Source organism: Antedon bifida, chromosome 1, assembly GCF_963402885.1.
Source record: "Antedon bifida chromosome 1, ecAntBifi1.1, whole genome shotgun sequence".
NCBI lineage: Eukaryota > Metazoa > Echinodermata > Crinoidea > Comatulida > Antedonidae > Antedon > Antedon bifida.
The window spans coordinates 4624250-4651164 of record NC_136226.1 but is presented as its reverse complement, the minus strand read 5'-3'; the positions used below and the strand labels follow the sequence as shown (position 1 = coordinate 4651164).

The 26915-nt window shown below is 33.2% G+C and overlaps 1 protein-coding gene across 1 annotated transcript in view; it reads right to left on the bottom strand.

Annotated features, from left to right (window-relative positions):
• LOC144842757 (uncharacterized) overlaps window positions 1-26915 on the bottom strand; it is a 45804-nt gene that overhangs the window by 17280 nt on the left and 1609 nt on the right. The window contains exons 2-18 of the mRNA XM_078699319.1: window positions 20806-21009; window positions 20069-20321; window positions 19511-19626; window positions 18477-18681; window positions 16810-16975; window positions 15392-16317; window positions 14639-14722; window positions 10345-13233; window positions 9575-9705; window positions 7136-7220; window positions 6882-7028; window positions 6324-6400; window positions 5887-6027; window positions 5306-5455; window positions 3667-3820; window positions 3103-3222; window positions 2671-2786 (exon numbers count right to left, since the gene is read on the bottom strand). Coding sequence (XP_078555445.1) covers window positions 2671-2786; window positions 3103-3222; window positions 3667-3820; window positions 5306-5455; window positions 5887-6027; window positions 6324-6400; window positions 6882-7028; window positions 7136-7220; window positions 9575-9705; window positions 10345-13233; window positions 14639-14722; window positions 15392-16317; window positions 16810-16975; window positions 18477-18681; window positions 19511-19626; window positions 20069-20321; window positions 20806-21009 — 5964 coding nt within the window. The remainder of the gene's footprint in view (window positions 1-2670; window positions 2787-3102; window positions 3223-3666; window positions 3821-5305; window positions 5456-5886; window positions 6028-6323; window positions 6401-6881; window positions 7029-7135; window positions 7221-9574; window positions 9706-10344; window positions 13234-14638; window positions 14723-15391; window positions 16318-16809; window positions 16976-18476; window positions 18682-19510; window positions 19627-20068; window positions 20322-20805; window positions 21010-26915) is intronic.

The window sequence follows — 26915 nt, the reverse complement described above, 5'->3', positions numbered from 1 at the left end:
TTAATTGATTAAACAAGAAAATATTAAAGTATGGGAAGATTGGGGTTCAAATAAGCGAGGTGCGCTCTATCAAATTTAATTGACTAGCACAGAAGAGAAAAAGTTATTGTTGAAAGAAACCAAAAAAAAAAATAGCTAGGTGCTAGTGTTAATAAAGCATAAAGAAGGTATAATACCATATGTACCATATGGTATTATACAAGAATAACTGTTTCAATAAACCATTGCATTTCAAAGCGTGTTAATATTGTAGATATAAACCCACACAAATTGGACCTGTTAACCAAAACTTTATTTGTTAGGATTGATGCCAGTAAAAAATCGTATGCAAGCTGAGTAAGAACTACCACCAATTTTATATTTACAAATACAAACTTAATTCTTGATTCACACAAAGAAAAAATCTTAGAAAATGTAACATTATAACAAATTGTTATCATGGTAAAAGATCGTGTGAAAGTGTTTCCGTATCTGATTAAAAATCAGATATTCTGCTAATGCTTATAGGAATGGCACTAATTAATACCATTATCTAAGCATCTAATGAGCTTCACACAGCCATTACATTACACCAGACTAGCATGTGAAAGCGTAAGATTTTAGGGTGTCTAGAAAACTCAGATCTCAGATATATCTGAGTTTTCTAGATCTAGAAAACTCAGTTATCTGGGTTTTCTAGATCCAGAAAACTCAGATATCAAGATCTGAGTTTTCTAAGATCTCCGGAGATGAGATCTGAGTTTTCTAGATCTGAGTTTTCTAGAATTAGGTAGTAGCAATTTATCAATAAACGTTTTTTTGACAAAGTATGTTCAGTATTACAAGAATAATGGTAATATACTACATTACTACTCGCTCCCTCTCTAGGAAGTGTAGACGATGGTTCTCAGAATGATAATGACTCGGGTAAAAAGTTTTAGAAGGACATTCTGGCCTGGACGATTTCGATCGGTTACCATTACTGAAATGCTTTTGATATTTGTAAAACTAAACCTACTCACTAACCTGTTTCACAGTGTCTTAGATGATTAATAGCGTTTTACGTATAGTGTTTATTGTAGATATGAAAAGTGGTAAAAAAGAATAACAAATGCTTGGTAAATTGTCTGATGAAATCTACTAAAAATAGTATAATTGTGTTATAAATATAATACAATATTGTGTGTATAAATGTGGATGGGCGTTTATTAGATGATATTTGGATGGGGGGAGGGGGGGGGGAATGGCAATAATTATTTTAATTGATGTTTTATTGGGGAGGTGTTCCGGGCGTTTATTCAAATAAATACCATCCTAATTGGTATAATTAATACATTATTCCGCAACACAGTGAGCCGTTTTGGCCTAAGAAGGAAGACGTTTTAGATGGCTTGCAACATGGGCAGAAGTATCCCAGGTTCCTAACGGGACACAGATAGTGCACAGTATACATAAAGTCCTGGCAGCTTTCTCAACAACTCGGCTATCGGGGTTTCATTCCATTTCAAACAAAAGCTCTTATCATCAGTTCTCTCGATGTAATTTTATATAATTATTTCCCACAATTTACTCCTATGTTTTATGAATATATTTAATTTGATCTTGATGTATTACTATAACTTCACACGAGCGGTCAAAAAATAAACAAAATGGCTATAGCCACCAAGCACCAACGGCCAACTTAGTTTTACAACTCCCTGGTTGAAACCAACCATGCAGGGAAGCTGCAAGGTGATTGACACACCTTACCGTGAACCTGGAAATTACTTCTACCGCGTGTAGAGTTAAAATTTACCGATTGAAATCAGAAATTTTCTCATAAAACCTTTTATAATTTCTTCCTAAGATAGAAATATGGAACAATATCATAATAGTAATAATAGTAGTAATATCATAATAGCGGTACATCTGAGATAGATAAGATAGGTATCCAAGGCGGAGATTAGTACAGTTCAAAGTTTTTCCATTGTGCTCGTCTATGTCAGAATTAACCATAGTTTATATATAGATAAAATAATAATATATAATATAATTAAAAATAAAGAATTGAATAAAGCAAAGTCATAGTTAGAGCTTAATTGTACATAAAATTTATCCAAAAAAACCACATAAAGCTTACCACAAAATTAATATAAAATTTAAGTATTCTGAAAAAAAATTATTGGGATATTTGAATTCCTGTTGGATGCATATGCAATAAAAAAATAAATAATGCGTTTGTATTTAATTAGAAGTTGAGTTTTTTGGCTATGGTCAGTTGAGTTTTGTTTTGGTCATTTGAGGGTGGTGGTCTGTGTAAAAATTTCTGTTTAATTTAGACAGAATGAAGCCCACTTTCAGCTTGGTCCCAACAAGGACACAACGCAAAGACGTAAGCACAATGCTAGTAATTCAACCAATCACACGCAATGGATTATTAAAAACTGTCGTTTGTCATTGGTCAACTAACTTACATTGCATTTACGTCCTGCTGCAGTTGCGTCCTAGTGTGAACCAAGCCTTAAGGCAAATTCACATAGACAAGTGCGGAAAACCGTGTAGCTTGTCTCGCGTAGAATTTTTATCTATCCTGAGAGAAAAACGGCCGTCCTCTCCACGCTTTGTGTAAATGGACTCTATATTTTTATTACAGTTACCGCTCATCTGTGTAAATTGTCCCTTAAAGGATCAAATTACAGATATCTCACTTACTTCATCCGAGTTTGCTGTTTCTGAACTCAATCTGAACGTGGCACACTTTTCTTGAACTGCCTTAAGCTCCTGTTCATACTTGGCAATTTCTTTTCTATTCTTTTCTACATCATAAGCTGGATATAAAAATACAATTTATAGCCTCAACATCTCTTTATTTGACCGATTTTTCTTTTATATTTTGATGATAGCATGACGAATAAAGTATATTTGATTTAAAAAAATAAAAAAAAGAAGATCCAAACACACACAATGAGGTATGGCTGACAGGATTTATTAAAATTAAATTAGATTTATTAAAAAAATTATATAGTGCTTTTAACAATCGTTATTGTCTCGTACTGTAAAATTATTTTTATTCTGCAAAGCCATAAATTATTATATTTTTTTAACAAATTAAAATTGACAAGTTTGTTATGGTGCAAGTTTTACCTTTCATTTTGGTCACCAGTTTTTCCAATATTGTGGTTAACTGAAACTTTATACACCTGCTATCAACATTTGTCCCAATACGAACAATATTGTATTTACCACAGTTAAATTTCTGATCATCTAAAAAAGAAAATTAAATTAAGCACTTTTGACCAGTTATATGGTCTTGGAATGTTAGAGTTCAACCAGTAAAATGGACCGTAACAGACACACATGCGATGGACACAAGAGGGACAGACTAAAGGACAAATGGAGACTAACAGTAGATCATTGAATCAATTAAATCTTATTAATCAGACCAGCCCAGGAAGACTTGCTCAGTACAGAGGGACCAGTGGGCATATACCAATCACACAGTGAGATATTTCACTTTCCATTAAATTATATTTACTTATATAGGAGATTTTTTTAATTTTAAAGGTAAATGTTGCCCTTAGCCTAAGTGTAAATGGTGAATACAGCCACAGGCATTCATCGGTGGATTCACCATGCACTGCAGAGGATTATTGTTACGGCAATATATTTATTCTTATATATCATTACTAGAAAAAAATGGAGACTTACATGAATTTCGTTCATATAAACACATCTCGACCACCTTCAAAACCAACCGATCAACAGCTTTGTTTGATGGAGCACAAACTAAGATCTTTGGCCGGTTATCGGTGGTAGGTCTCTGCCCAGGAAGTAGTGACCCATTTTCTTCTTCTCGATTTTTCTAGAATATTAAAAAATGAAAACACATGGCCACAGGTCAGTATAGAACAGTATGTCAACAAGAAAGTTTAGAACTTCTATTATAATTTCCATATTTTGAATTGAATACAAAGTACCATATTCCATTAGAGAATATATTAGCGCAAATTGAACAGGGTTTTAAACATATGGTACATAAGTTGGGGACCCCTCATGAAATGTCACAAAATAAACCTGAATATTCATTAGGTAGTCATGGAAGAGGAGTGAGACAGGGCTTTGTAATGTCACCAGACTTGTTTAACTACTATAGCGAGTTGATCTTGAGGGAGCTAGAGAATGAGAAGGGTTTGAGAGTTTGTGGTAGAAATATTACAAATATGCAGATGACACAGTTCTACTGGCAGAGTCAGCTGAAGATCTCCAAAGGTTGCTGGATGTGGTTGTAGTAGAGAGTGAAAAGATGGGTCTGTCTATAAATTGCAGTAAGACAGAGTGTTTAGTAGTGTCAAAAAAGGAGAGTCCAACATGTAACCTTTGAGCAGGAGACTAGTTAATTCAGCATTTGGAGAAATGGAGAATATCTTGAAGAACTGTGCGAACTGAGTATGGAAACCAGGTTGCGTGTATTAAACTGCTACATCTATGCTGTGCTGATGTATGGAAGTGAAGCCTGGTCAATCACAACTGACCTCAGAAAAAGATTGCAAAGCTGTGAGATGTGGTTTCTAAGGAGAATGATGAGAATTCCATGGACAGATAGAGTTAGTAATGAAGATGTATTGAAAAGAGCAGTGTGCAGGAAACTACTGAAGGATATTAGGATTAGACAGATGAGATTCATGGGACATGTGTTGAAAGGGAGGTCGAGAATACCAAAGAAGTGGAGTTGCTGAACATGGCAATAGACAGAGAATTGTGGCACAACATGATCGCCAAAGTCTCCTGATATGGCACTTCGAGAGAGAGTCATATCCATAAAGTGTGACGTAAGAATTGAGCTAACTACAAATTGCTTATGCAAACTGTTTCTGTCGAGCCGTCTGTGTAGTTGAGTGAATTAGACTGTGGACTTTACTTGTCGATGTATTGGGTTCGAATCCATGAGCAACTTCTTTTTACTTTATAGTGAGAGAGAGATTATTTACTTAGAGGGTTAGGTTTAGTTATATTTAGGAAGTAGTTGGCTATCTTTCACATAAGGGGTCCCAAACTTATGTACAAAAAATATAATCACAGCCTTGGTGCCCTTAAATAGAGGATTTCCTTGACTAGGGGTTGGTCGTAGTGCTAAAACATATGTTGTCTCCCTCTTGTTTTACAGGAAAGATCCCCCTTAATTAAGGGATTCTGTGAATAGGGGTGCCCAATAGGAGAGGTTCTACTACAAATACATATACATTTTTTGTTGATATATATATTCAATGCACAGCAAATGGAGATAAAAAACCTCCACTAATAGAGATTATAAGACAAAAAAATTAGTGCATAGGAAAAAATTACTTGCCTTTAAAATTCTTTCAATGATGTTAACAATTGTCCGTGTTTTTCCCGTGCCTGGTGGACCATGAAGTAAATTGATATGAGGGATTCCATACGCATCCTCAACGCAGGTAAACATTTTATCTGCAGCTTTTGTTTGGGAATCATTAAGTTTCTAAACAATAATAATAACAAAAACAAAATTATAATTACTAGTGATTGGGAGATTGTGGATTCAAGTCCCAAACTGAGAAGAATATGTGATTATTTAACAATATGTCAGGCAAAATATCTGGCTAATAATAAAATGTTGAAGACAGAAATAGGAAGTTATTGGTAAGCAACTTTCCTAGATTTGGGAAATATTTGGTAGGAAGCTATAAAAAAAACAAAATACAAAAGAGATTACATTTATAATTTGTCAATGTCAAATATAACTTTATAAAGTTATGTTTGTTTTTGTTTACACTTTCTATTTAGAGTTGTTTCTGGACCGCACCATTTTTTGTGAGTGCTACAAATGGTCAACAAATAAATAAATAAAAAGTCATTAAAAAATATCATTATATGTATTTATATTGTTATTGAAAACTAAAGTTTACAAACCGTTGTGATTGGACAAAGGCTAGGAATTGTCTGTATTTTAGACCGTTCTCTGGGGTACAATATATCTCGCGCCAGTGTAAGTGTATGTAGATCCTCAATAATAGAAAAGACTCGCAGATTTGAAACCAAACTTGCAACAACCTACAAGCACAAAAATATACCCGTTAAAATATGTGATGTGTCTCTTACAACTCTTGATTTCACTGTAAAATCAGACTTTGCTTTATTCACTTCTGGAGACAAAAAAAAAATAACTAAGAGAAACAGTAAAATTTAACCAATTTAACCTGTCCAGTTTTCTTTTCACTTCACCGTTACTTTTTTCATTTAAATAATTTCTTTCTCGATCCAATTTTTGATCAAAGTAAATATTAAACTATTATATGACATTAAAATTAAGAATTTTTCCAGAAGGACAATATATCTTTAAAACATACCTGCATTTTCATATCAACATCATACGAAATGTATTGTGAAATGTTTGTCACTATTTGCAACTTGTAAACCAATTTAACTGTTAAGAAGAAAAAAATGAAATTAAAATTTCTTATAAATAAGATTGAAATAAATATATTGAAATGGTAGTACATATTTTAACAACTACTTTTCACACACGGCTACTCATCATATCTGGGCCGTCTGGGAGACCAGTCTTTGATGGAAGAGGTCACCCAGTATAAATAATAAATAAAAAATCAAAACTGCTGTAAACACAACTGGTTCAATTTAACCCCGGATACTGGAGTAACCCCATACTCTTCATGAAATATGCAATGGGTTCTTTTAAGTGCACACACGCCATAAGTGTTCTGATGTTATTCAAGAAGACTTAACATAACTATTGAGATCCTTTAATCTGCATAGATTTCATGGCTATAGGATATAGTATCCTTTAATCGCACTACTGAACATTTTCCTTGAAGTGATGAAATTATTTCCCTTTCCAAAAACATCCAACTATTACAGAATATTCCCTTCATTTGTTTTATTCGCACCTGTTTTTTTATCTTTTAACACATTTTCAATTTTCCGATCACGTATGATACCAAATACAAAGTAGTTGTTGTCCTTTCTAGCTTTATTTGGTGACAAGATAACTAAATCACTGACCGCTGGGTATGTGTCCTGTTCTGCTGACATTGCTAAAAAAAGAAAAATCAAAACTGACCACAAGGAACAAAATTCTATTCTACTAATTTTTCCAAGTTGGGAGGTCTGAATTCTTTCTAAATAATAAATAAAATCTTACCCTGGCATTGTATAAAGCAACCAGGACACCCTATGCATCGACAAGGTAATTTGTTTTCTTTGTTTTTGGGGTATTCCTGAACTACCTGAAATCAGAAACAGTAGAAAACTCCTCATTAATGTATTACAAATTTTTTTTAATGTATTGTCCCCCAAAGCTTGAAAAATGGAGATTAAAGCCCCCTTCCCTATGTTTTTTAGATCTAATTTAAGATCACAAACTATATTTAATGTAAAAATAATACTATATGGTCCTATTGCGATAACTTTTTTCGTCTTTAAACGGTTAAAAATGCGAAAAATAAGTCGATTCTAATAATTATAGCGGCCCGCTATAAATCCCAAAATGCATTGCGCGCGGATTGATATTTTTGTTTTTCACCTGTAATTCGCCCACTTTTCGATCGATCGTGCCGGCCACCAAAACAAATGGAAGACTCCTAACTTTTCAGCGAAAATACCGGGTTTTCCCCAATTTGTATCAACGGAGTCTGGCAAAAATAGAAAGACAATTAATGCAGCAACTATACAACGTCAGGCTAGGTATATAGCTAGCGTATGATGTTCGTACGTTACCGATGTTTACCAGCTAGGCCTACAAAACTAAGCCTAGCTAGGCTAGGCCTAAGACCGTCCACGAGAGGTCGATCGCCGCGAGCTACTTAGGTAGTGCATTGTTTCTCACTTTTTATCATAATTTACCATAAAACGTACATTTAAGACAAGGAATGACATGGTTTAATGTTTTTAAAGTGATATATATGTATTATTTTCCAAAAAACGTCCAAAATTGCAGGGAAGGGGTCTTTAATACAATCAGACTTTGAATAGGCCATTTTCTAGTTTTAATTCACTTCCATAGAAAACAAGGCCACATAGATGGCTGCAGTCGCGTGCTCATTAGTGTTTACCGACCGACCGACCAACTGACCGAAATAACATGTTTAAAAATGTTGAAATGTTTAAAAACATTTATATTTTTTTAATTTACACGTGCGTAGCCTGTCACTTTTGACGTGCTCGTATAACGTAATTTCGAGTTGAAAAGTAAGTCAAGAAAACAGAAATCAGGCAAAAAGAGTGCGCAATAACAGTTAACGCGCAGTGTGCGCGCAAAAATCTGCGCACTCATGGCAATTTTGTAAACGCTTAAAATTGCCTGAAACGTACTCTTATTTCATCGAAAATAAATTTTGAAAATTTTAAGCGCGCGTACGCACGTAATTGTATTGCCATATGATGATTTATGCCCTGAATTTTATGAGTACCAAATTTTATTTAATTGTGATTCATGGTTGTGAAGATATGATTACAAATGTGATTTCGTTAAATCGTGCGTAGACCGCGTAATTTTTTATTGTGCACCGTGAAAACATCGATTCCTGGCCATAAGGAATATACTGTGAAAAATTGAGCTAGATTAAACTGATATCAAGATAAGGTCAGAAAGCGATAAAACGCATAGTGATACCGGACCGACAGACAGATCGACAGACCGACCGACATAGTAAACTATAGAGTCGCGTCCACGCGACTAAAATCCCAAAATAATGATTTCAATTAGACAAAACTGTTAAATCTAACACACACACACACAAAAAAATCATTCTTAGAAAGACAATCCAATTTTTGGTCAAACTATTATGTAACACACTTATATCTTTGGTTCTAGTGAATTAATATAGAACTTTGCAATTCAAACACTCTATATGGTTTTCCCTCACAAACAAGAACCTGTACTTTATGTAAAACCATAACCTAAAGAAGCAGCTCTTTCTGTGCAACCATAGCCTGAAAGAACCAGCTCTTTCTGTGCGACCATAGCCTGAAAGAACCAGCTCTTTCTATGCGACCATAGCCTGAAAGAACCAGCTCTTTCTATGTGACCATAACCTGAAAGAACCAGCTCTTTCTGTGTGACCATAGCCTGAAAGTACCAGCTCTTTCTGTGCGACCATAGCCTGAAAGAACCAGCTCTTTCTGTGCGACCATAGACTAAAAGAACCAGCTCTTTCTATGTGACCATAGCCTGAAAGTACCAGCTCTTTCTGTGCGACCATAGCCTGAAAGAACCAGCTCTTTCTATGTGACCATAGCATGAAAGAATCATCTCTTTCTGTAAAAACCATAGTCTGAAATAACCAGCTCTTTCGGTAAAAACCATAGCCTGAAAGAACCAACTCTTTCTATGTGACCATAGTCTGAAAGAACCATCTCTTTCTGTAAAAACCATAGTCTGAAATAACCAGCTCTTTCTGTGAAACTGTGGCCTAAAAGATAAGCTCTTTCTGTGCGACCGTAGCCTGAAAGAACCTGCTCTTTCTGTGAAACCGTGGCCTGAAAGATAAGCTCTTTCTGTGCGACCATAGACTGGAAGAACCAGCACTTTCTCTCTTTCTTTATGCAACCTCACAAAAAATTGTTACTCAACAAAACTTACTTCACTCCAAGTTTCTAGGAGAACCAGTGGCACAAACCCTCTGTAGTATTCATCAATGGAACTAAACTGATTAGGATTTTCTCTTAATGGAACATTCAACCCCAAGGGCCTGAGAATTTCTTCTTGTCTCACTATATAAGAATATCAAAAGTATAATTCAGTACACATTTAAATAGCCCCCTAATACTTTATATAACTCAGTTTAGTTATTGAACCCAGAATGCTTGTTGGAATTTGCACTGAGAATGTAGTCCTGTACTGTAGATTTGTAATTTCATTTTATTTATTTATTTTACCAACAAACCATAATATAAAATATACAGAGATGAACTGGTCAGAGACTTCTAAAGTAAACAAGATTACTATAACTACAAGAGTCAGCAGTTCCATGATATTAACTAAAATAAATTTATAATAAACAATATATTTAGACATGTATATACAAAAAAAACCCAATTATTGAATATAAAATAAATAAAAAAAAAAGAATTAAAGATAATTATCATGAAGGAGAGAGTCAATAGATGATAAAAGATGGGGAAGAGATTCAGTAACAGCTAATTGATGTAATGAGGAAGGTAATTGAGACCAAAGCTTTTGGAAGTGGTTTATAGGAGAAAATTACGAAGTGCCAGAGTTCAAGAAAAGAGATGATTAAAAGTGAGTATGTCTAGGATTGTTCTGTGCTATACAAATTTTGACAAATGAAACTGGAGAATACCTTCCAACTGAGAAATAATAATAATAATAATAAAAAAAATATCAATTACCTTCATGTTGTTCTAACCACTCAGGTTTCCAGTGCAAGATGACATTAACAAGACCTTCACACTTAACATTATAAGTGGGTTTAAGATTGATTTCAACTCTGTACCGTCTATGGACATTATGTTCTACACTTTCGGAGGATCTCTGGTGCTGGGCAACTGTAGAGACAGCTGTCCTTTGATAACGACCAGCAGTGGCTGACTGTTCTGATCTAACTTGATGTTGGGCAACTGTAGAGACAGCTGAACTTCGATGACCAGCAGCGCCTGCCTGTTCTGATCTAACTTGATGTTGGGCAACTGTAGAGACAGCTGTACTTTGACAACCAGCAGTGGCTGCCTGTTCTGATCTAACTTGATGTTGGGCAACTGTAGAGGCAGCTGTACCTTGACGACCAGCAACGACTGCTTGTTTTGATCTAACTTGATGTTGGGCAACTTTAGAGACAGCTGTACTTTGACAAGCAGCAGTGGCTGCCTGTTCTGATCTAATTTGATGTTGGGCAACTGTAGAGACAGCTGTACTTTCACGACCAGCAGCGGCTGCCTGTTTTGATGATCTAACTTGATGTTGGACAACTGTAGAGACAGCTGTACTTTCACGACCAGCAGCAACTGCCTGTTCTGATCTAATTTGATGTTGAGCAACTGTAGAGACAGCTGTACTTTGACGATCAACAGTGGCTACCTGTTCTGATCTAACTTGGTGTTGGGCAACTGTAGAGGCAGCTGTACTTTGAAAACGACCAACAGTGGCTGCCTGTTTTGATCTAACTTCTTGTTGGGCAATTGTAGAGACAGCTGTCCTTTGATAACGACCAGCAGTGGCTGCCGGTTCTGATCCAAATTGGTGTTGGGCAACTGTAGAGGCAGCTCTACTTTGATAACGACCAACAGTGGCTGCCTGTTTTGATCTAACTTCTTGTTGGGGGATTGTAGAGAGAGCTGTACTTTTACGACCAGCAGTGGCTGCCTGTTTTGATCCAACTTGGTGTTGGGCAACTGTAGAGGCAGCTGTACGTTTACGACCAGCAGCGGCTGCTTGTTCTGATCCAACTTGGTGTTGGGCAACTGTAGAGGCAGCTGTACATTGAAGACCAGCAGTGACTGCCTGTTCTGATCTAACTTGTTTATGGATTTTCAAATTGACAGCTCCTGTAGATGTAACTTTGGATGTACTGGCAACCTCTTTTATTGCATTAACATACGTTTGATGGTGGTGATTTACAGGTTTTTTCTGACTTTGTTCACTTTCCAGTCTTTGTGGCATAAGGTCACTTCTGTTATCAGTCTCTGGTACATATTTTGATACAGAATTAGTGTCAGTATCTGAATCTGATATTAAAGAAACTACTTCTATCTTCCAACTTTTTTTAGCCACTGCAACTTTTTCAGTACTTATTGGTAAATCTAGCCCTGCCTCGATGTCACTGGTACTTAAAGTATCACTTGATAATGTTATTTCTTCTAAGTTTGGACTTTCTTCTATTTTTCTTACTTTAAACTTATGATCAGCAGTTTCTTGTACTGAGCTTACTTGGAAACTCTTAGAATTTGAATAAACTATTCCTTCAGATGACCTGCTTGTTGACGGTTCTTCTGCAGTTTCACCAATACATCTGCCTTTTCTTTTTTCATTCATAGATTTTATTTTCTCATTTAAAATGTCCACTTTTTTTTGGGAATAATATTTAACATCACAAATCTTTTCATCTGTGTATTTATAAACACTTTTACCATTTGGAGAAAAATCAGAAATTTCTGCAGAAGAACTGCTGGAAGTTGATAGGCCGTCAGTTGGAAATTCCAAATGTTTTCTTTCATTTCTGTTCGAATCTGAATTACTTCTTTCATGTCTCTTTTGTTTCTTACTTCTTAGAACCGCCTTTATTTTTTTACAAACAGGAGAACTTTTTAAACGCTGAATTACAGGCACATTTGATAGTGAAGGTTTAGTATTTTCATTTTTCATGCTTGGTGAAACATGTTTAGTGTTGTTCATTTTATCAGGTTCATCACTACTATGTGTAGGAGATGTTTCACTAGTGCTATCTTGCAAAACAACATGCTTATAAGTATGTTGTGGATGTTCAGAATAAGATTGAGTTTCTTTAGTGCTTATATCTTGGTCACTGTAATGTTCTGGATATACTTGAGTGTCTTGTGGAAGAGTTTCTTGGTCACTGTAATGTTCAGGATATGCTTGAGTGTCTTGTGGAAGAGTTTCTTGGTCACTGTAATCTTCAGGATATACTTGAGTGTCTTGTGGAAGAGTTTCTTGGTCACTGTAATGTTCAGGATATACTTGAGTGTCTTGTGGAAGAGTTTCTTGGTCACTGTAATGTTCAGGATATACTTGAGTGTCTTGTGCAAGAGTTTCTTGGTCACTGTAATGTTCAGGATATACTTGAGTGTCTTGTGCAAGAGTTTCTTGGTCACTGTAATCTTCAGGATATACTTGAGTGTCTTGTGGAAGAGTTTCTTGGTCACTGTAATGTTCAGGATATGCTTGAGTGTCTTGTGCAAGAGTTTCTTGGTCACTGTAATCTTCAGGATATACTTGAGTGTCTTGTGGAAGAGTTTCTTGGTCACTGTAATGTTCAGGATATGCTTGAATGTCTTGTGGTGAAAGAGTGTCTTGGTCACTGTGATGTTCAGGATATACTTGAGTGTCTTGTGGAAAAGTGTCTTGGTCACTGTGATGTTCAGGATATGCTTGAAGATCTTGCTGAAAGATGTCTTGGTCACTAACATCAGTAGAAAACTGTTCAGAGTATAACAAGGTTTTTTCTTGTTTAACTACTCTGTGTTTGTTATAATTTTCTCTTCCATGCTCCGGGCGACTGTTGTCATTAGGAATATAACTAGTTTGTTCAGAATATGACTCTATATCTGTAAAATAATTGAATGTGGTGTTAAAGGTTTCAACTTCATTCTTTTTAATAATTCTTACTACCAGTTTAGTAGAAAAACTGTAAAAGGACATATAACTTTTTGTTTTACATCCAAGTAGAGCGTCTCAGTTTCAAATACTACTTGGAAATATGAACACCTCTATCCCAGTCTACTATAGTATAGTTATTAGTACAGTATATCCCAGATGATTTAATAGTGTGGTTTGATGATGTCAATTATTTTAGTATGGCCAAGATTCAAGAATAAAAATAGTATTATTGTTTATTCATATACAACAACATGTTAAAAAATGTTTTTCTTTTACACTGGGTAAGAAAACTTGCTGTGGAAACTTAAAGACACTAGACCTACATTTTTTTGCTTTATGTAAAAATAAATACTATATGAACCTATTGCAATAATAATAATCTTTAAACGGTAGAAAAATAAGGGAACTCTAATAATTATAGCGGCCCGCTATTAATCCTAACATGCATTGCGCGCAGATTAATCTTCATATTGTGATGCACTCAATTCGATCGATTGTGTGAAAGATAACCAAATAAAAGAACCATAACTTTTTAGCGAAAATACCAGGTCTTTCCCAATTATTATTAACGGATTTTGCCAAAAAATGAATTAGTAACAAGAAAATGTCAGGCTAGGCCTAAACATAGTGTACGATGTTCATACATTACCACTATTTAGCAGTTAGCCTTACAAAAATGATTCTATATAAACTAGGCCGTCCACTAGAGGACATTCGACGCGAGCCACTTAGGTAATGTATTGTTTCTCTCTTTTTATCATAATTTACCATAAAACGTACATTTAAGACAAGGAATGACCTGGTTTAATATTTTTAAAGTAAGATATATGCCCTATTTTTACAAACGTCAACAATTGTAGGTCTAGTATCTTTAATTAAAGATGTATTGTCCCCCAAAAACATGAAAATGAAGATTAATTTAATCAGACTTTGAATATGCTATTGTTATTTTGTAGTTTTAATAAAGTTAATAACTTCCATAGACAAAAAAACGGGAAAATAAATGGTTAAATTCAACCAAAAATCCATTGTCTGGCAGCCAATTTGACCATTTTTTGCTTTAAATTACATTTTTCAGGTAAATACATTTTTTATGTTACAGTACATTAAAATGGAATATTAAAAAAAAATGTTTTAACAATAATTTTTTCAGGGGGACAATACATCTTTAATTAATGTTCAACGGTGAAAAATAAAATGCTTTAACAAAAATGTGATTCCCTTTTACACAAGTCTTGAGAGAGAACATAGGGCTGCTGTCTGTGCAAAACACAGTTACTGTCACTGCTGTATTGACATCATGCACACTTTTAACAATGCTATTGTTAATTCCTACAGCTGTGTTTGTCTTACCTTCAAACTTTAATTTCTTAAGACTGACAACCAATTTCGTACTACATCCAAACTTAAACACATCTATTTCTCCTACTTCATCAGCTAAATAAATTGGTAATTAAAAACACCATTAGACAATCTTTCTTTCACAAAAGGTTTATCCTAAAAATACATATGTGCAAAGTTTTAAATTAAAATTTACCCCTTCCTGACCCTTATGTGATTTTGACCCAAATTTGTGAACAACACATAAATGGGAGGTGTTACCAGTCATGGAGGAAATCAGAGTTGTCAACTAGTCTAGTTAGTAGCATTTTAAATTGTTGCCAGAAAGGAAAAACAAAACATGGTCAGCAGATACTGCTTACTGGGCATAACAGAAATATTGATTAAAAAAATGGTTGACATTTAATTCAATGGCAAATATATTGTAAAAGTGCAAAAAGTGATAATGCATTTTATCAGCAGGTTAACTTTTAATTGGATGATTTAATACTTTACTTACAGTATAGGCAGAGAATCTGCTAGCAGACTTAATTTCTAAAAACTTCTGAAGGATATGTGTGCTGCTCAGAGGTGGGTTGGGGAACTCACCTTCTTCGAAGAATTCTACACAGCCTAGAAACACCCACACCCAAGAAACATTTAGATAAGAATGTTTTTTCCCACCACTACCCTTTGACACCGACCTTCTATACTGTAATTGTCTAGCATTATCTCTGGTTATCATCAATAGTATAAAACTAATTATATAGCACAATCATTACTGACCTGAAATTTGATCTTCATCATCAGAACTTATCCAGATATAATCATCATTTCCTTTGGTTTTGACCATTTTCTCAAACCCTTCTTCGACCATTTCATCAACTTCTTTCTTGACCATTTCCTCAACCCCTTTTTCGACCACTTCCTCAACCTCTTTTTCAACTGTTTCCCCAATCTCTCTTTTGTCGTTTTCTTCTGCTACTAGTTGATCCATGTCTTCTTTATTAAAACCATGGTGTTGACTAGAATTGGAATCAGTATCATCTGGAGGCTCTATTTTGATTTCAAATGGTATGAATGGATAATCACACTCCTCATAGTCTTCCACAGTCATTTCTCCAATTGGAATAGAGCTTAGCTTTTCAACAGCTTTTTCTAACAGTGTTTTTAGAACATCTGCATTAATAACCTCAAAAACTATTTCTCTCGACAAAACCTTATCCAATTCAATAACCAAGGCCTTTGATTCCTTCATATATACATGTTCCAAACACAATTGGAGCATCTTTTTGAAAAATGTTACTGGTGTGTCCTGCCAATTTTCAGAGATGTGATCAGTTATTTGTAGGGGATACTTCGTTAGAAAGCGAGTGATAACTTCAAAACTTGCAGAATAATTAATGGATGCCATACCATGGAAATGGACGCTCTTCATACATTCCAATACCTCAACCAAACACTCTATCATGTGTTTTAAGAACAGACTTGGTCTTCGGTTTGTTAGACTCAAAAAGATATTCCTGCACAACTCATCATTTATCATTTTAACAAATTTGTCAAGCACTGTGATGATAAATTGATTGCTTAATTCTATTGAATCCAACAATGATGATACAAAAGCTTTCACCCAAGTATATGGGTTGGATTTATCACATTCCTTTTTTGAAAATTGGTCTTTTCTTTGATTTATGTTTCTTTCCTGATTATCGCTGAAAAAAATGAGAAAAAAAACATAGTTTTTTAAAATGTTACCAGATACAATTAGCACATTGGGCTATAATAAATATAGAAAAATAACATCAACACATAAAATAAAATGGATGCAATTTTGTCATGGTCAATAACTCTCAGCTTTTTTTAATTGCAGTGGTCTTTCTTTCTTCAGAAGAAAAAGAAACAGAAAAAGTTCAGTAAAAATGCAATTGAAGGACATTGACTGAAAAAAACAGTTTAATTATCAAATAATCATAAACCTACTGATTGGTTAATCAATATTTTTGTATAAAACAAAGCAACGAAAGTCAAACTGTAGTCGACATGTGTGTTTGTTTGTTCAAAATACAGATTTTTCATAATTCCTTTGGTAAAAAAAATGTACATATATATTTCAACCACAAGCTTTTTAAACAAACAATTTTTTATTTCTATTTGCACTGAATACTTTGATATTAGTAGATAAAAAGATAGAATGCCAATCTTACTCTTTCAGATGGTTGATGGCTTCTTGAATGCACTCATGGTCAAAAATACATTCAAAAACATCTTGAATGGGAGCAGACAAATACTGCCAAACACGAAATCCTAATTTATCCAGAAGTTGGTGGAAACCTTCAAGTTTTGGCCAAAATGTCTCATTGTTAGAGGATTCTGTAAAAATAAACAATTATATTTTGTCAGAAAATTAATTATTTAATAGATTCATACTGGGTGACTTCTTCATTTAAAGACTGTTCTACGAGAGTACAGTATACAACTCACAAAACAATGGGTTTCTGCTGCATAAGGCCAAATAAACCAAAATTATAATTCTTAAATTTTGTTTCTGCTAAATTTGTGCTCCCAAATAACCATTAAATTAGTGGTTTATCATTGACAAAAAAAACATTAACATTTCCAAAAATCCTATTTCTGCTGCCAAGAAATTGGAGGTAATTTATTCACAAGAAATGCTCACCAATTTAGGGTTTCCCTGTGTATATGCCCACCCACCAAAGTCGGACAAATTTTGTGTTCTAGTGGGTGGGATCATACCAGAGCATTTACGATATTTCTTTTTTTCTTTTTAGTCGCGTGTAACGTGACTCTACAGCTCACTATGTCGGTCGATTGGTCGGTCGGTTGGTCGGTAAACACTAACTTGAGCACGCGACTGCAGCCATGTATATGGCCTTGTTTTAAATAGAATTTTTCACTTTTTTTCTCTTTTAAAATTCATGAATTGCATCAACACAGTACTTACCAAGAGAAGAGTAAAAAATGCAGGTCATTTGTTCATGCACGCTGCTGCCAAGGTCATTTAAGCTGTCATTGCCAAGTACTTGTAGCAGAAAACATAACCCTACATTTTCAAAATAATTTCTTTACAGTGATCTGATTTTTACAAGTAATTCTTATTTATGTAATAACAAAATGTTGTCTAACAACAGTTAATTATTTCAATTTCATCATAACCTGTAATATAAGACCAGTTAAGTTAGACTAACTAACTAGTTTAGGTAACTAAACAAGACTAGTTAATTTACAAGAGCATCAATGGTGCACAAACCACTCGACGTGTTTAAACTTGTTTACGTAATTGAACATATTTTGAAGTAATAATAAAATAATAAGACAAAAAATGCGTTGAATTACAGAAAAACTACATTAAAAAAAAATAAAGCACGATAATATTTTGATTCGGTATATACTTTCTAAGCGTCATATGGAGAAGATGTACATATCTATATTGTATACCTTGCCAGAAAAAAAAGTCCAGAGTTCAATCCTGACTTTAGTGTAAGGTTGTAACTCACGACTCTTTCAATCCATTCACTAAGCCTCAAATGAGCATGGTAAATTATAAAATAGTTTATCTATCCTGTAATTCCTTAGGCAAGATACTTTACTTACGTTTGCCTCTCTCCACCCAGGTGTATAAATGGGAACCCGCTTAGATCCGGGAAGACACAACTTTGCGCTGATTACTAGCTGCATTATGGGAGTGTTTGATCAGGAAAAAATGACTGGGGTAATAATGTTCAGCGCTTAGAGGTTTCACAACATTAGGCGCTATATAAATCCAGGATATTATTATTAATTGGCGAGTTACTCGCTGTTGAAAAAAATAAAAAAATATAAACACATTATGACTACATGTCTACATACATACCTTGCCAGTAACCCAATGGTTGCGTAGGAAACAAATGTTTTGATAAAAAGCGAAGAGCACTTGGAGGGTCATCTGAGACAAGATGATTTTCAAACAAATCAAAACTGATGACGGACAAAATTAACCTGATAACTGCCAATTCATCAGAAATCTCCATTTCCGTATTTTTATAAAAAAATAGTGAATCTTTTGCAAATTTTGCAACCTTAAAAGAGAAATTTTAGTGTCAAAAATCTAATCTAATCTAAATACTGTATAATGCACAGTTCTACAGTAAATTTTTATTACTATATATTACTTGCTTTGTTTTTTTTTGTATGTATAGAAGTTTGATTGATAAAAGCTTATCGAAATATTATTAAATAGCACACCCTCTGTCCTTCTGTGCATTTTGCCAAGTATTTCATTCAGAGTACTTAACTCCTTACAATAGAACTCCTCTCGTTGGGACACCCACCCTACCCAACAATCTAATCAAATTGAAAGAATACAAAAGAGATAAGGATAATGATGGTCTGGCCCAGGTTGATAATGTTGGGTTAGTTGCTTTGAGTATAGAAAACCTTATCCTAGCATTTGGTAAAGGTGTTTTGGCTTCTACGAGATTACCGCCATATAAATCTGACCCAGTACTAAATCTCACAGAGGTGGTACAATAGTTTTGAGAGGCATAGGTGTAATTTGTAGGTTAACTTCTTGCAACTAGTTTTTTTTTTAAATCATATATATTTGTATAGTATGTTGATTTCTTGTGTTTTTTTATTGTAATCCATCCTTTTCAGCTTTTGCTGCTGGTGTAACAGATGTTTTTAAACCATAATAAATAATTAAATAATCTGGTGACGTCCCTATTAATGGGACATTTTATACTTTATAGTGAAAGAAACGAAGGTCAATACATGCAACACTGCTGCAAACCCTCTTATGTTCTTGCAATGCATATTAGTGGAAGGGAAAAAAAGCTTAAGTGGAAACTTGGGTCATGAAGGTGTCCCCTTAATAGAGGATCTATTAATTTATTATCTTAGTCTTACCAAATGACAGGGATGAATTAAAAGCAAGAACAATCCACAGTAAGGTTGATCTTGAGGCATAACTTGCAGCTGTTCAACTTTCTGAAGAACTGTCATTAGGCGACAAAACTTCCTATCTGTAACATACAATAAAAAACATACATTATTAAATTACATTACATTCATACTCAATAACATAAAACTTGTTGTACATCCCTATAAAATAAGTTCTGCCTTTGGTTTACTGTATCAAATATGATATACTATTATATTATTATAAGATTATATATTCGTTCATAAAATGGAAATTTCTTTTGGTTATTATACTATAAAATACATTAAAATATAAAAAAATAAAAAATAGATAAAAAGCATGAGTGTTGAAAACTGTATAAACAATTATATTAAAAACCTTAAAATATTTATAAAATACTACTGAGTTAAAATATACACATTTTCATCTTTAAAAAAATTAGCTTCTGAGAGAAGAGACATATAGACGGATTAAATGTCTGAAACGTTTGCCGTCACTCGGATTTAAAATTTGAATCAATCGAGACACTTTAAGCATTAACTTACCAACTTCTATATCTTGAAGATAAAATGGAAACATAAGGATTTCTTGTACCGGGATTGGTAGAGGGAAATCATATTGGGATTGTGATCGACACCACTTGAAGTTCATCTCTTCATTACTGTTAACCTGGTTATCATCACTGTTAACCTGGTTATCATTACTGTTAACTTGGTTGTCATTTAGACTTTGCTCATGTCTTGTTATTAGTCCATCAAAGGAGTTTAACAGTCGCTCTACCTCAATTGCAAAAAGAGCCTATAACAAAGCAAAAATTTACTCAAAAATGTTTCCTTATAATCCTCAATAAAGGTGTGTCCAACAAACAATTGGAAAACAGTCAATCTTTCAACCAATGAAAATATTCTAGCCATTCAAATCATAAATTATTCATTATTTGTGTACTATACTATAGTATAAAATTTTATATTTAAAAATATGTTCACTTCTTTGACATGGCACAGCCATTAGTGAAGAAGCACATAGTTGAAAAGTAAAACATTCAGTCCACAGCACCTTGACCATAATTGCTTGAATGGTATTATACGAATGGACGTTCATTATCCCACAGAGGAATAATTGTAAGGTTAATTAATATGGTCATACATCTTCTTATTTTATTTTTTAATTATTGTACTGTATATACATACTTTTTGACAGCACAAAAATTAGTATGTGATCGGTCATCCCTAGCCTTTAGAGTTGGACCATGTAAAGGTTAAATGTCAAGAAAAAATAGTACCTGTTCTCCATCAGGTATACGATCTACAAACTCATATCTTCCTTTGTGGTAACTCTTAACACATTCTATGCAGTGCTTTAAACTATTATTTGCTTTGTTCAGCCAGTCAGGTATTCTTATATATTCTTCGAAAATATCTTCTGAATTTGAATGGCACCAGAAACAGTCTTCAGAATCTGAAGAATCCATGACATCTGGTGAGATCTGTTTATAGTGACAAAGACAAAATGACTGCTATTTATCAAAAAATCAAAGTCACACTTTGTTATTTTTTTTTTTTGTCTTGTGTGGGTTCGTCCCACTTTTATTATCATACTCATATCATACTTTTTAAACATATTTTTTCCTCTCGTTTATATCTTACAATGTTAAAAGTAATTGTAATAAAAACATTGCATTCATTATTTTACATTTAAAAAAAGTAATTTAAATATATAAAATAATTAACAAAATGCCTAATAAAAGACGATAAAAATTGATTAAAAACGTACAATGTTGTACAGTTGTAATTATTCTATAAAGCTCGTGTTCGGGTAGAGAGGCTATAAACTCAGGGGAGGAATATAAAATACCCTCCCTTTTCACCAAGACAAAAATGAATGAGATGAGTAAGAAGAATGCAAAAGTTTGAAAAATAAGGTATTTAGAATCGATAGGATGGAATGATCTATTTAATGAAAACCGTAAGGTTAGAGTCCATACACGGTGCAAGTCCAAAATAGTATTTTGGCTCTGTGTGTATGTGAGACGCTTCATACTCGGATGTAAAACTTATATATATATATATATATCTATACCAATAAAAAGACTTAAAATAACTTTATACATCAATATTAAAATATTTGTATATCTATTAAATTAAATATATATATACATATTATACATATACTCATCACAGGTACAGAAAAATTCAAACGATAAAGATGGAAAAGTCGCTAAAATCGAAATTAAAAACCGGGAACAGTTTGCTTGATATGCAGATTTTTCTTAACTTTTAGACCACTGGGGTTTTTATGGTATTTTTCATCTTCGATTGGATAGCGAAACTCTTTCATCCTCATCGTATTACGGAGGAGCATAGATATATATTTATAACTATCAAAACGTACTAAAAAAGTCTAAAAACAGTTTTTCTTTTACGTTAGCCCATTTTTGTTCAGCTTTGATAAAGTTACATGCATGTTCATATTTTATTAAATTGGAAAGTTCCGTTTTGTATACGTTCCATATTGTTTGTGAAACATTTTCTTCTTTTAATAAATTATTATAGGTAAAACCTGACTTATAAATACAAAAACAGAAAATAGAAATAAGTTCATTTATGAGTTTGCTGTTAGTATTCCCTGTAACAATGTTTATCCAACTGGAAAATTGATGGCGTGTTTCGTTGGCAGGGAAACACGTTACAATCATTAAATCAAACTTTCTCCAGACTGGTTGAATTGTTTTACAAAGAAATATCATGTGTTTTTCATTTTCTATTTCAGTTTTACATTTTTTGCATAGGTCAGTTTCCACTAACCTCCATAATTTCAGCTTTGAACTACATGCTAACATTCTGTGCAACAGCTTGAAATTAAATTGACAAACTTTAACTATATGTTTAGAGCTAACAACTTTATTAAACCATATTTTATGCCAATTTAACTCAACACCTAATTCAAATTCCCACTTTGCTTGAGATATTGGAATGGATGCTTTGTTATTAACAATGTGTCTATAAAATATTGAAGATTTGTTTTTCTTATAAAATAAACTTATATCTACATATTTATCATTTACATTTTCAACAATTGGTGATGTTACTATTTGTTTCCATTTATTTGGTATAGCATTGATAATTGAGAAATATTCTATGAAACCATTTTCTTTATGAATCAACTTGGGAAGCAACTCTTGGTATGTTATTAGTTCATTATTAATAATGATATCATTTATTGTTCGGAATCCCAAATTTAACCAATTGCTAAGGTACATTGAATTACCTTGCAGAGTTATATATTTATTTTCCCACAGCTGTTGAGATTTGATTTCATTTGCAGTTAGTGGTTCTGAACTTATAATATTGTTTAGAATCACAGCCGCATTTAATAATTGTAGATAAAATATTGGCATGTCTTTTAAAGTTGTATGGTTTTCTTTATTCATTTTAGTAATTTTAACTGTACATTCAAATGGATACATATAGTATTTCGGAATGAATTTCCATTTCCCAGGGTCAGGGCTTAATAGCCTCTTGATCCAACTCAGTTTTAAAGACTTAACTAAAACATTAAAATCTACCATGTTGAGACCACCGTCTTCAATTTTATTGATAAGTGTTTTTCTTTTAATTTTTTCCTTTTTTCCTCCCCATAGGAAATGAAAAATTTCTTTTTCAACTAGAGGAAAAATATGTGTAGGTACATCTATAATACTGGCGTTGTATATAAGTTTGGATATAGCCAGTGTTTTAATAATTGTTATTTTCCCAAGAAAGGATAAATATCTTTTTTCCCATAATTTTAATGTATTTTTTAAATTAATAATTTTGTCATCCCAATTTTTTTTTTCACAAGAATTGGTATTATAGCCAACATATATTCCAAGAAATTTTATTGGTTCCTTCGTCCATGCAATATTGAACGGAGTGGAGTTACTAAATCTACTTGAACCAATCCAAATGCCTTTTGTTTTTTTTTTATTCAATTTTAGACCTGATATGTTACAAAACATATGTATTTCATTAAAAAAAATTTCTAAACTGCGTCCTTCACTTGTGAAAATTACAGTATCATCTGCCAATTGTGCAATTTTTACTATATTATCATTGTGTTCGGTGCTTGGTAGTTTAATACCTTTGCAGTGTCTATTTTCTCGTATGTTAATTGCCATGATTTCGGCAACTAAAATAAATAACAATGCGGACAATGGACAGCCCTGTCTTACTCCACAGTTCATTTTAAAAGTTTTGGATATCCAACCATTATTAGTTATTTTACACATTGTATCCGTGTAAATTATTTGTATCCATTTTATGAACGATTTACCAAATCTAAATTTTTCCAGAACTTTGAACATTAGGTTTCTATCTATTGAATCAAAGGCTTTGGCGAAGTCAAGGAATATCATCGCACCTGGTATATTTTTATCTTTTGTATAAGTTAATAAATCTTCCACTAATCTTATATTTTCTCCTCCAAATCTTCCTTTTATATAACCCTTTTGAGGTGACCGTTCTTTTTTAACTCTTTGTTACATTTGTTCATCTGGGTCATTTGGGCCATGGATTGGTCATGGAAAAAAGTATTTTACTATTTTAGCCTACCTATTATTATACTATGCTTCGTATGCTTTTCTTATTTATTATTCTAAGTTTGAATTAGGCCTAGATAGATTCATCAACTCAATATTTGGAGGCCAACCACAAAATACATTAAATTATATAGTAAAAAAGTATCCATGAAATGAAATTACTTCCTTCCATGTCTGTTCAATATTTCACTACGATTTCAAAATGTCTTCAATGATTTTACTTAAAGAATTATCAGATTACTACCACTGCCCTGCAAAAAAATAAAGAACAGAAGACAATTGAGTGTTTCCTCTTCTAGGATTACTTCCTGCTTGGAACAAAGGCTAAATCGTTGTGAAGGTCACTGACAGACAATCTTATCTTCTTTCCTTTGCTGCTCAACATAAATTGTCTTCATGCAATATTACCTATTATTTTCTACCATGGCTTTGATGATACAATCTTTTTTCCCATAATTTTAATGTATTTTTTAAATTAATAATTTTGTCATCCCAATTTTTTTTTTCACAAGAATTGGTATTATAGCCAACATATATTCCAAGAAATTGTATTGGTTCCTTCGTCCATGCAATATTGAACGGAGTGGAGTTACTAAATCTACTTGAACCAATCCAAATGCCTTTTGTTTTTTTTTTATTCAATTTTAGACCTGATATGTTACAAAACATATGTATTTCATTAAAAAAAATTTCTAAACTGCGTCCTTCACTTGTGAAAATTACAGTATCATCTGCCAATTGTGCAATTTTTACTATATTATCATTGTGTTCGGTGCTTGGTAGTTTAATACCTTTGCAGTGTCTATTTTCTCGTATGTTAATTGCCATGATTTCGGCAACTAAAATAAATAACAATGCGGACAATGGACAGCCCTGTCTTACTCCACAGTTCATTTTAAAAGTTTTGGATATCCAACCATTATTAGTTATTTTACACATTGTATCCGTGTAAATTATTTGTATCCATTTTATGAACGATTTACCAAATCTAAATTTTTCCAGAACTTTGAACATTAGGTTTCTATCTATTGAATCAAAGGCTTTGGCGAAGTCAAGGAATATCATCGCACCTGGTATATTTTTATCTTTTGTATAAGTTAATAAATCTTCCACTAATCTTATATTTTCTCCTCCAAATCTTCCTTTTATATAACCCTTTTGATCGAAATTTATTATTGATCCAATAATTTCATGCATTCGGTTAGTTAGGGCATGTGCCATAATTTTATAGTCTACATTAAGTAAAGTAATTGGTCTCCAATTTTCTAAATTTTCTCGCTCTCCACATTTAAATAATAAACTAGACATGAAACTCGTCACTTTGACGAGTTAGTTATCCGCACCACGACAAACGCCACGTGCACGTCATACGTTGGAATATTGCACACAGATAAAGATTATGGCATTATGACAAGAACTGAAAAATATGATATGCTGTTAGTGCTGAATTCTGTCAATTTTGTGTCATATAGTATATACATGCAAACAGTATACTCTGTATACATATTACATACAGTGTAGAATAGGTGAAATTACGGGACCCGCCATTTATTCCAATTTTTAACATGGCGACGGTATCAAAATGAAACACTTAGATAGCAATTTCAGAAGAAAATTATCTCAGGAACAACATATTAACGTGTAGAAGAAATTTGAATACTTAAAATATAGATGCGCACCCTTTTAAATGTGATGAACTATTACGCAAAATATGAAAATACGACTTTTTTTATTCAACTGGCCATATGATGACGTCACAACATCCGATTGGCAAAATGTTTACGTGAATTCGTATCTACAATCCAATAGCTTCCAGAAAACGTTTTAATCGTGATTATCACGTTTTATTCTTACGAGCCATTACATATTAAAATTTACTGATGACCCACGTCATTAACATTTTTAGGCATGATGGCGTCATAAAAATTAAAATATTTTTATCTCATGCTAAAGAAAGTTGATTGACCTACACAATATATAAATGTAGGAGAAAAAGGAATACAGATAAGCGTGATGCGCTCCATTGAATGTGACGAGCAATAACGAAAGAGACAAAAATCCTATATTTTACATTCGTGTGGCCATACGATGACGTCACAATGTTTTTTTAGCCTTATCGATGCATGATCCGATATCTACAACTCATCAACTTCTAGATTTTGTAATAAAAATAAACGGTTCACGGTTTACTTTAGAAACTATGACTGTTTAAAAAAAGACATAATTTTGACGATTTTTTAAGCTTTTTCATAAAAAACGCGCACAAATTGTCTAATTCAACGTGTTCGTATGGCGTTATTTAAACTGGAAAAGGTCTAAATTGTTTTCAAAATTACTAGGAAAGGCTTGAAAAATATAATTCAAGAGAAAAAAATATGTTTTTAACGCTACGTGCGCACCGCTTGCGTAAAAAATTGCGCACCCGTGGGAATTTTTGACATGCTCAAAATGACACGAAACGCATAAAAAGTTGATTAGAAATTAATTTTGCGCATTTTGAAATTTTAAATGCGCGTGCGCGCGTAACTTCTTGTGAAACATGCCATTTTTAATCCGTAGAAAGTTTGCCCCTGATATGACTTAAATGTTGTCAAAGTGTCAATACTAAATGACTTTTGGTTTTTAATCTATGATCAATCATTGAAATTCATAAAATTGCGCGTAAGTCACGTTGCACAACTATGACGTCATTCAAAAATAGGAGGTGCACAACTTCACGTAAATGCCCATATGTTGTCAAAGTTATGAAATGTTATGTTTACACATTTTAGAGAAACGCTACTCACAAAAAGGAAGGAAGGAAAGAAGAATAATAC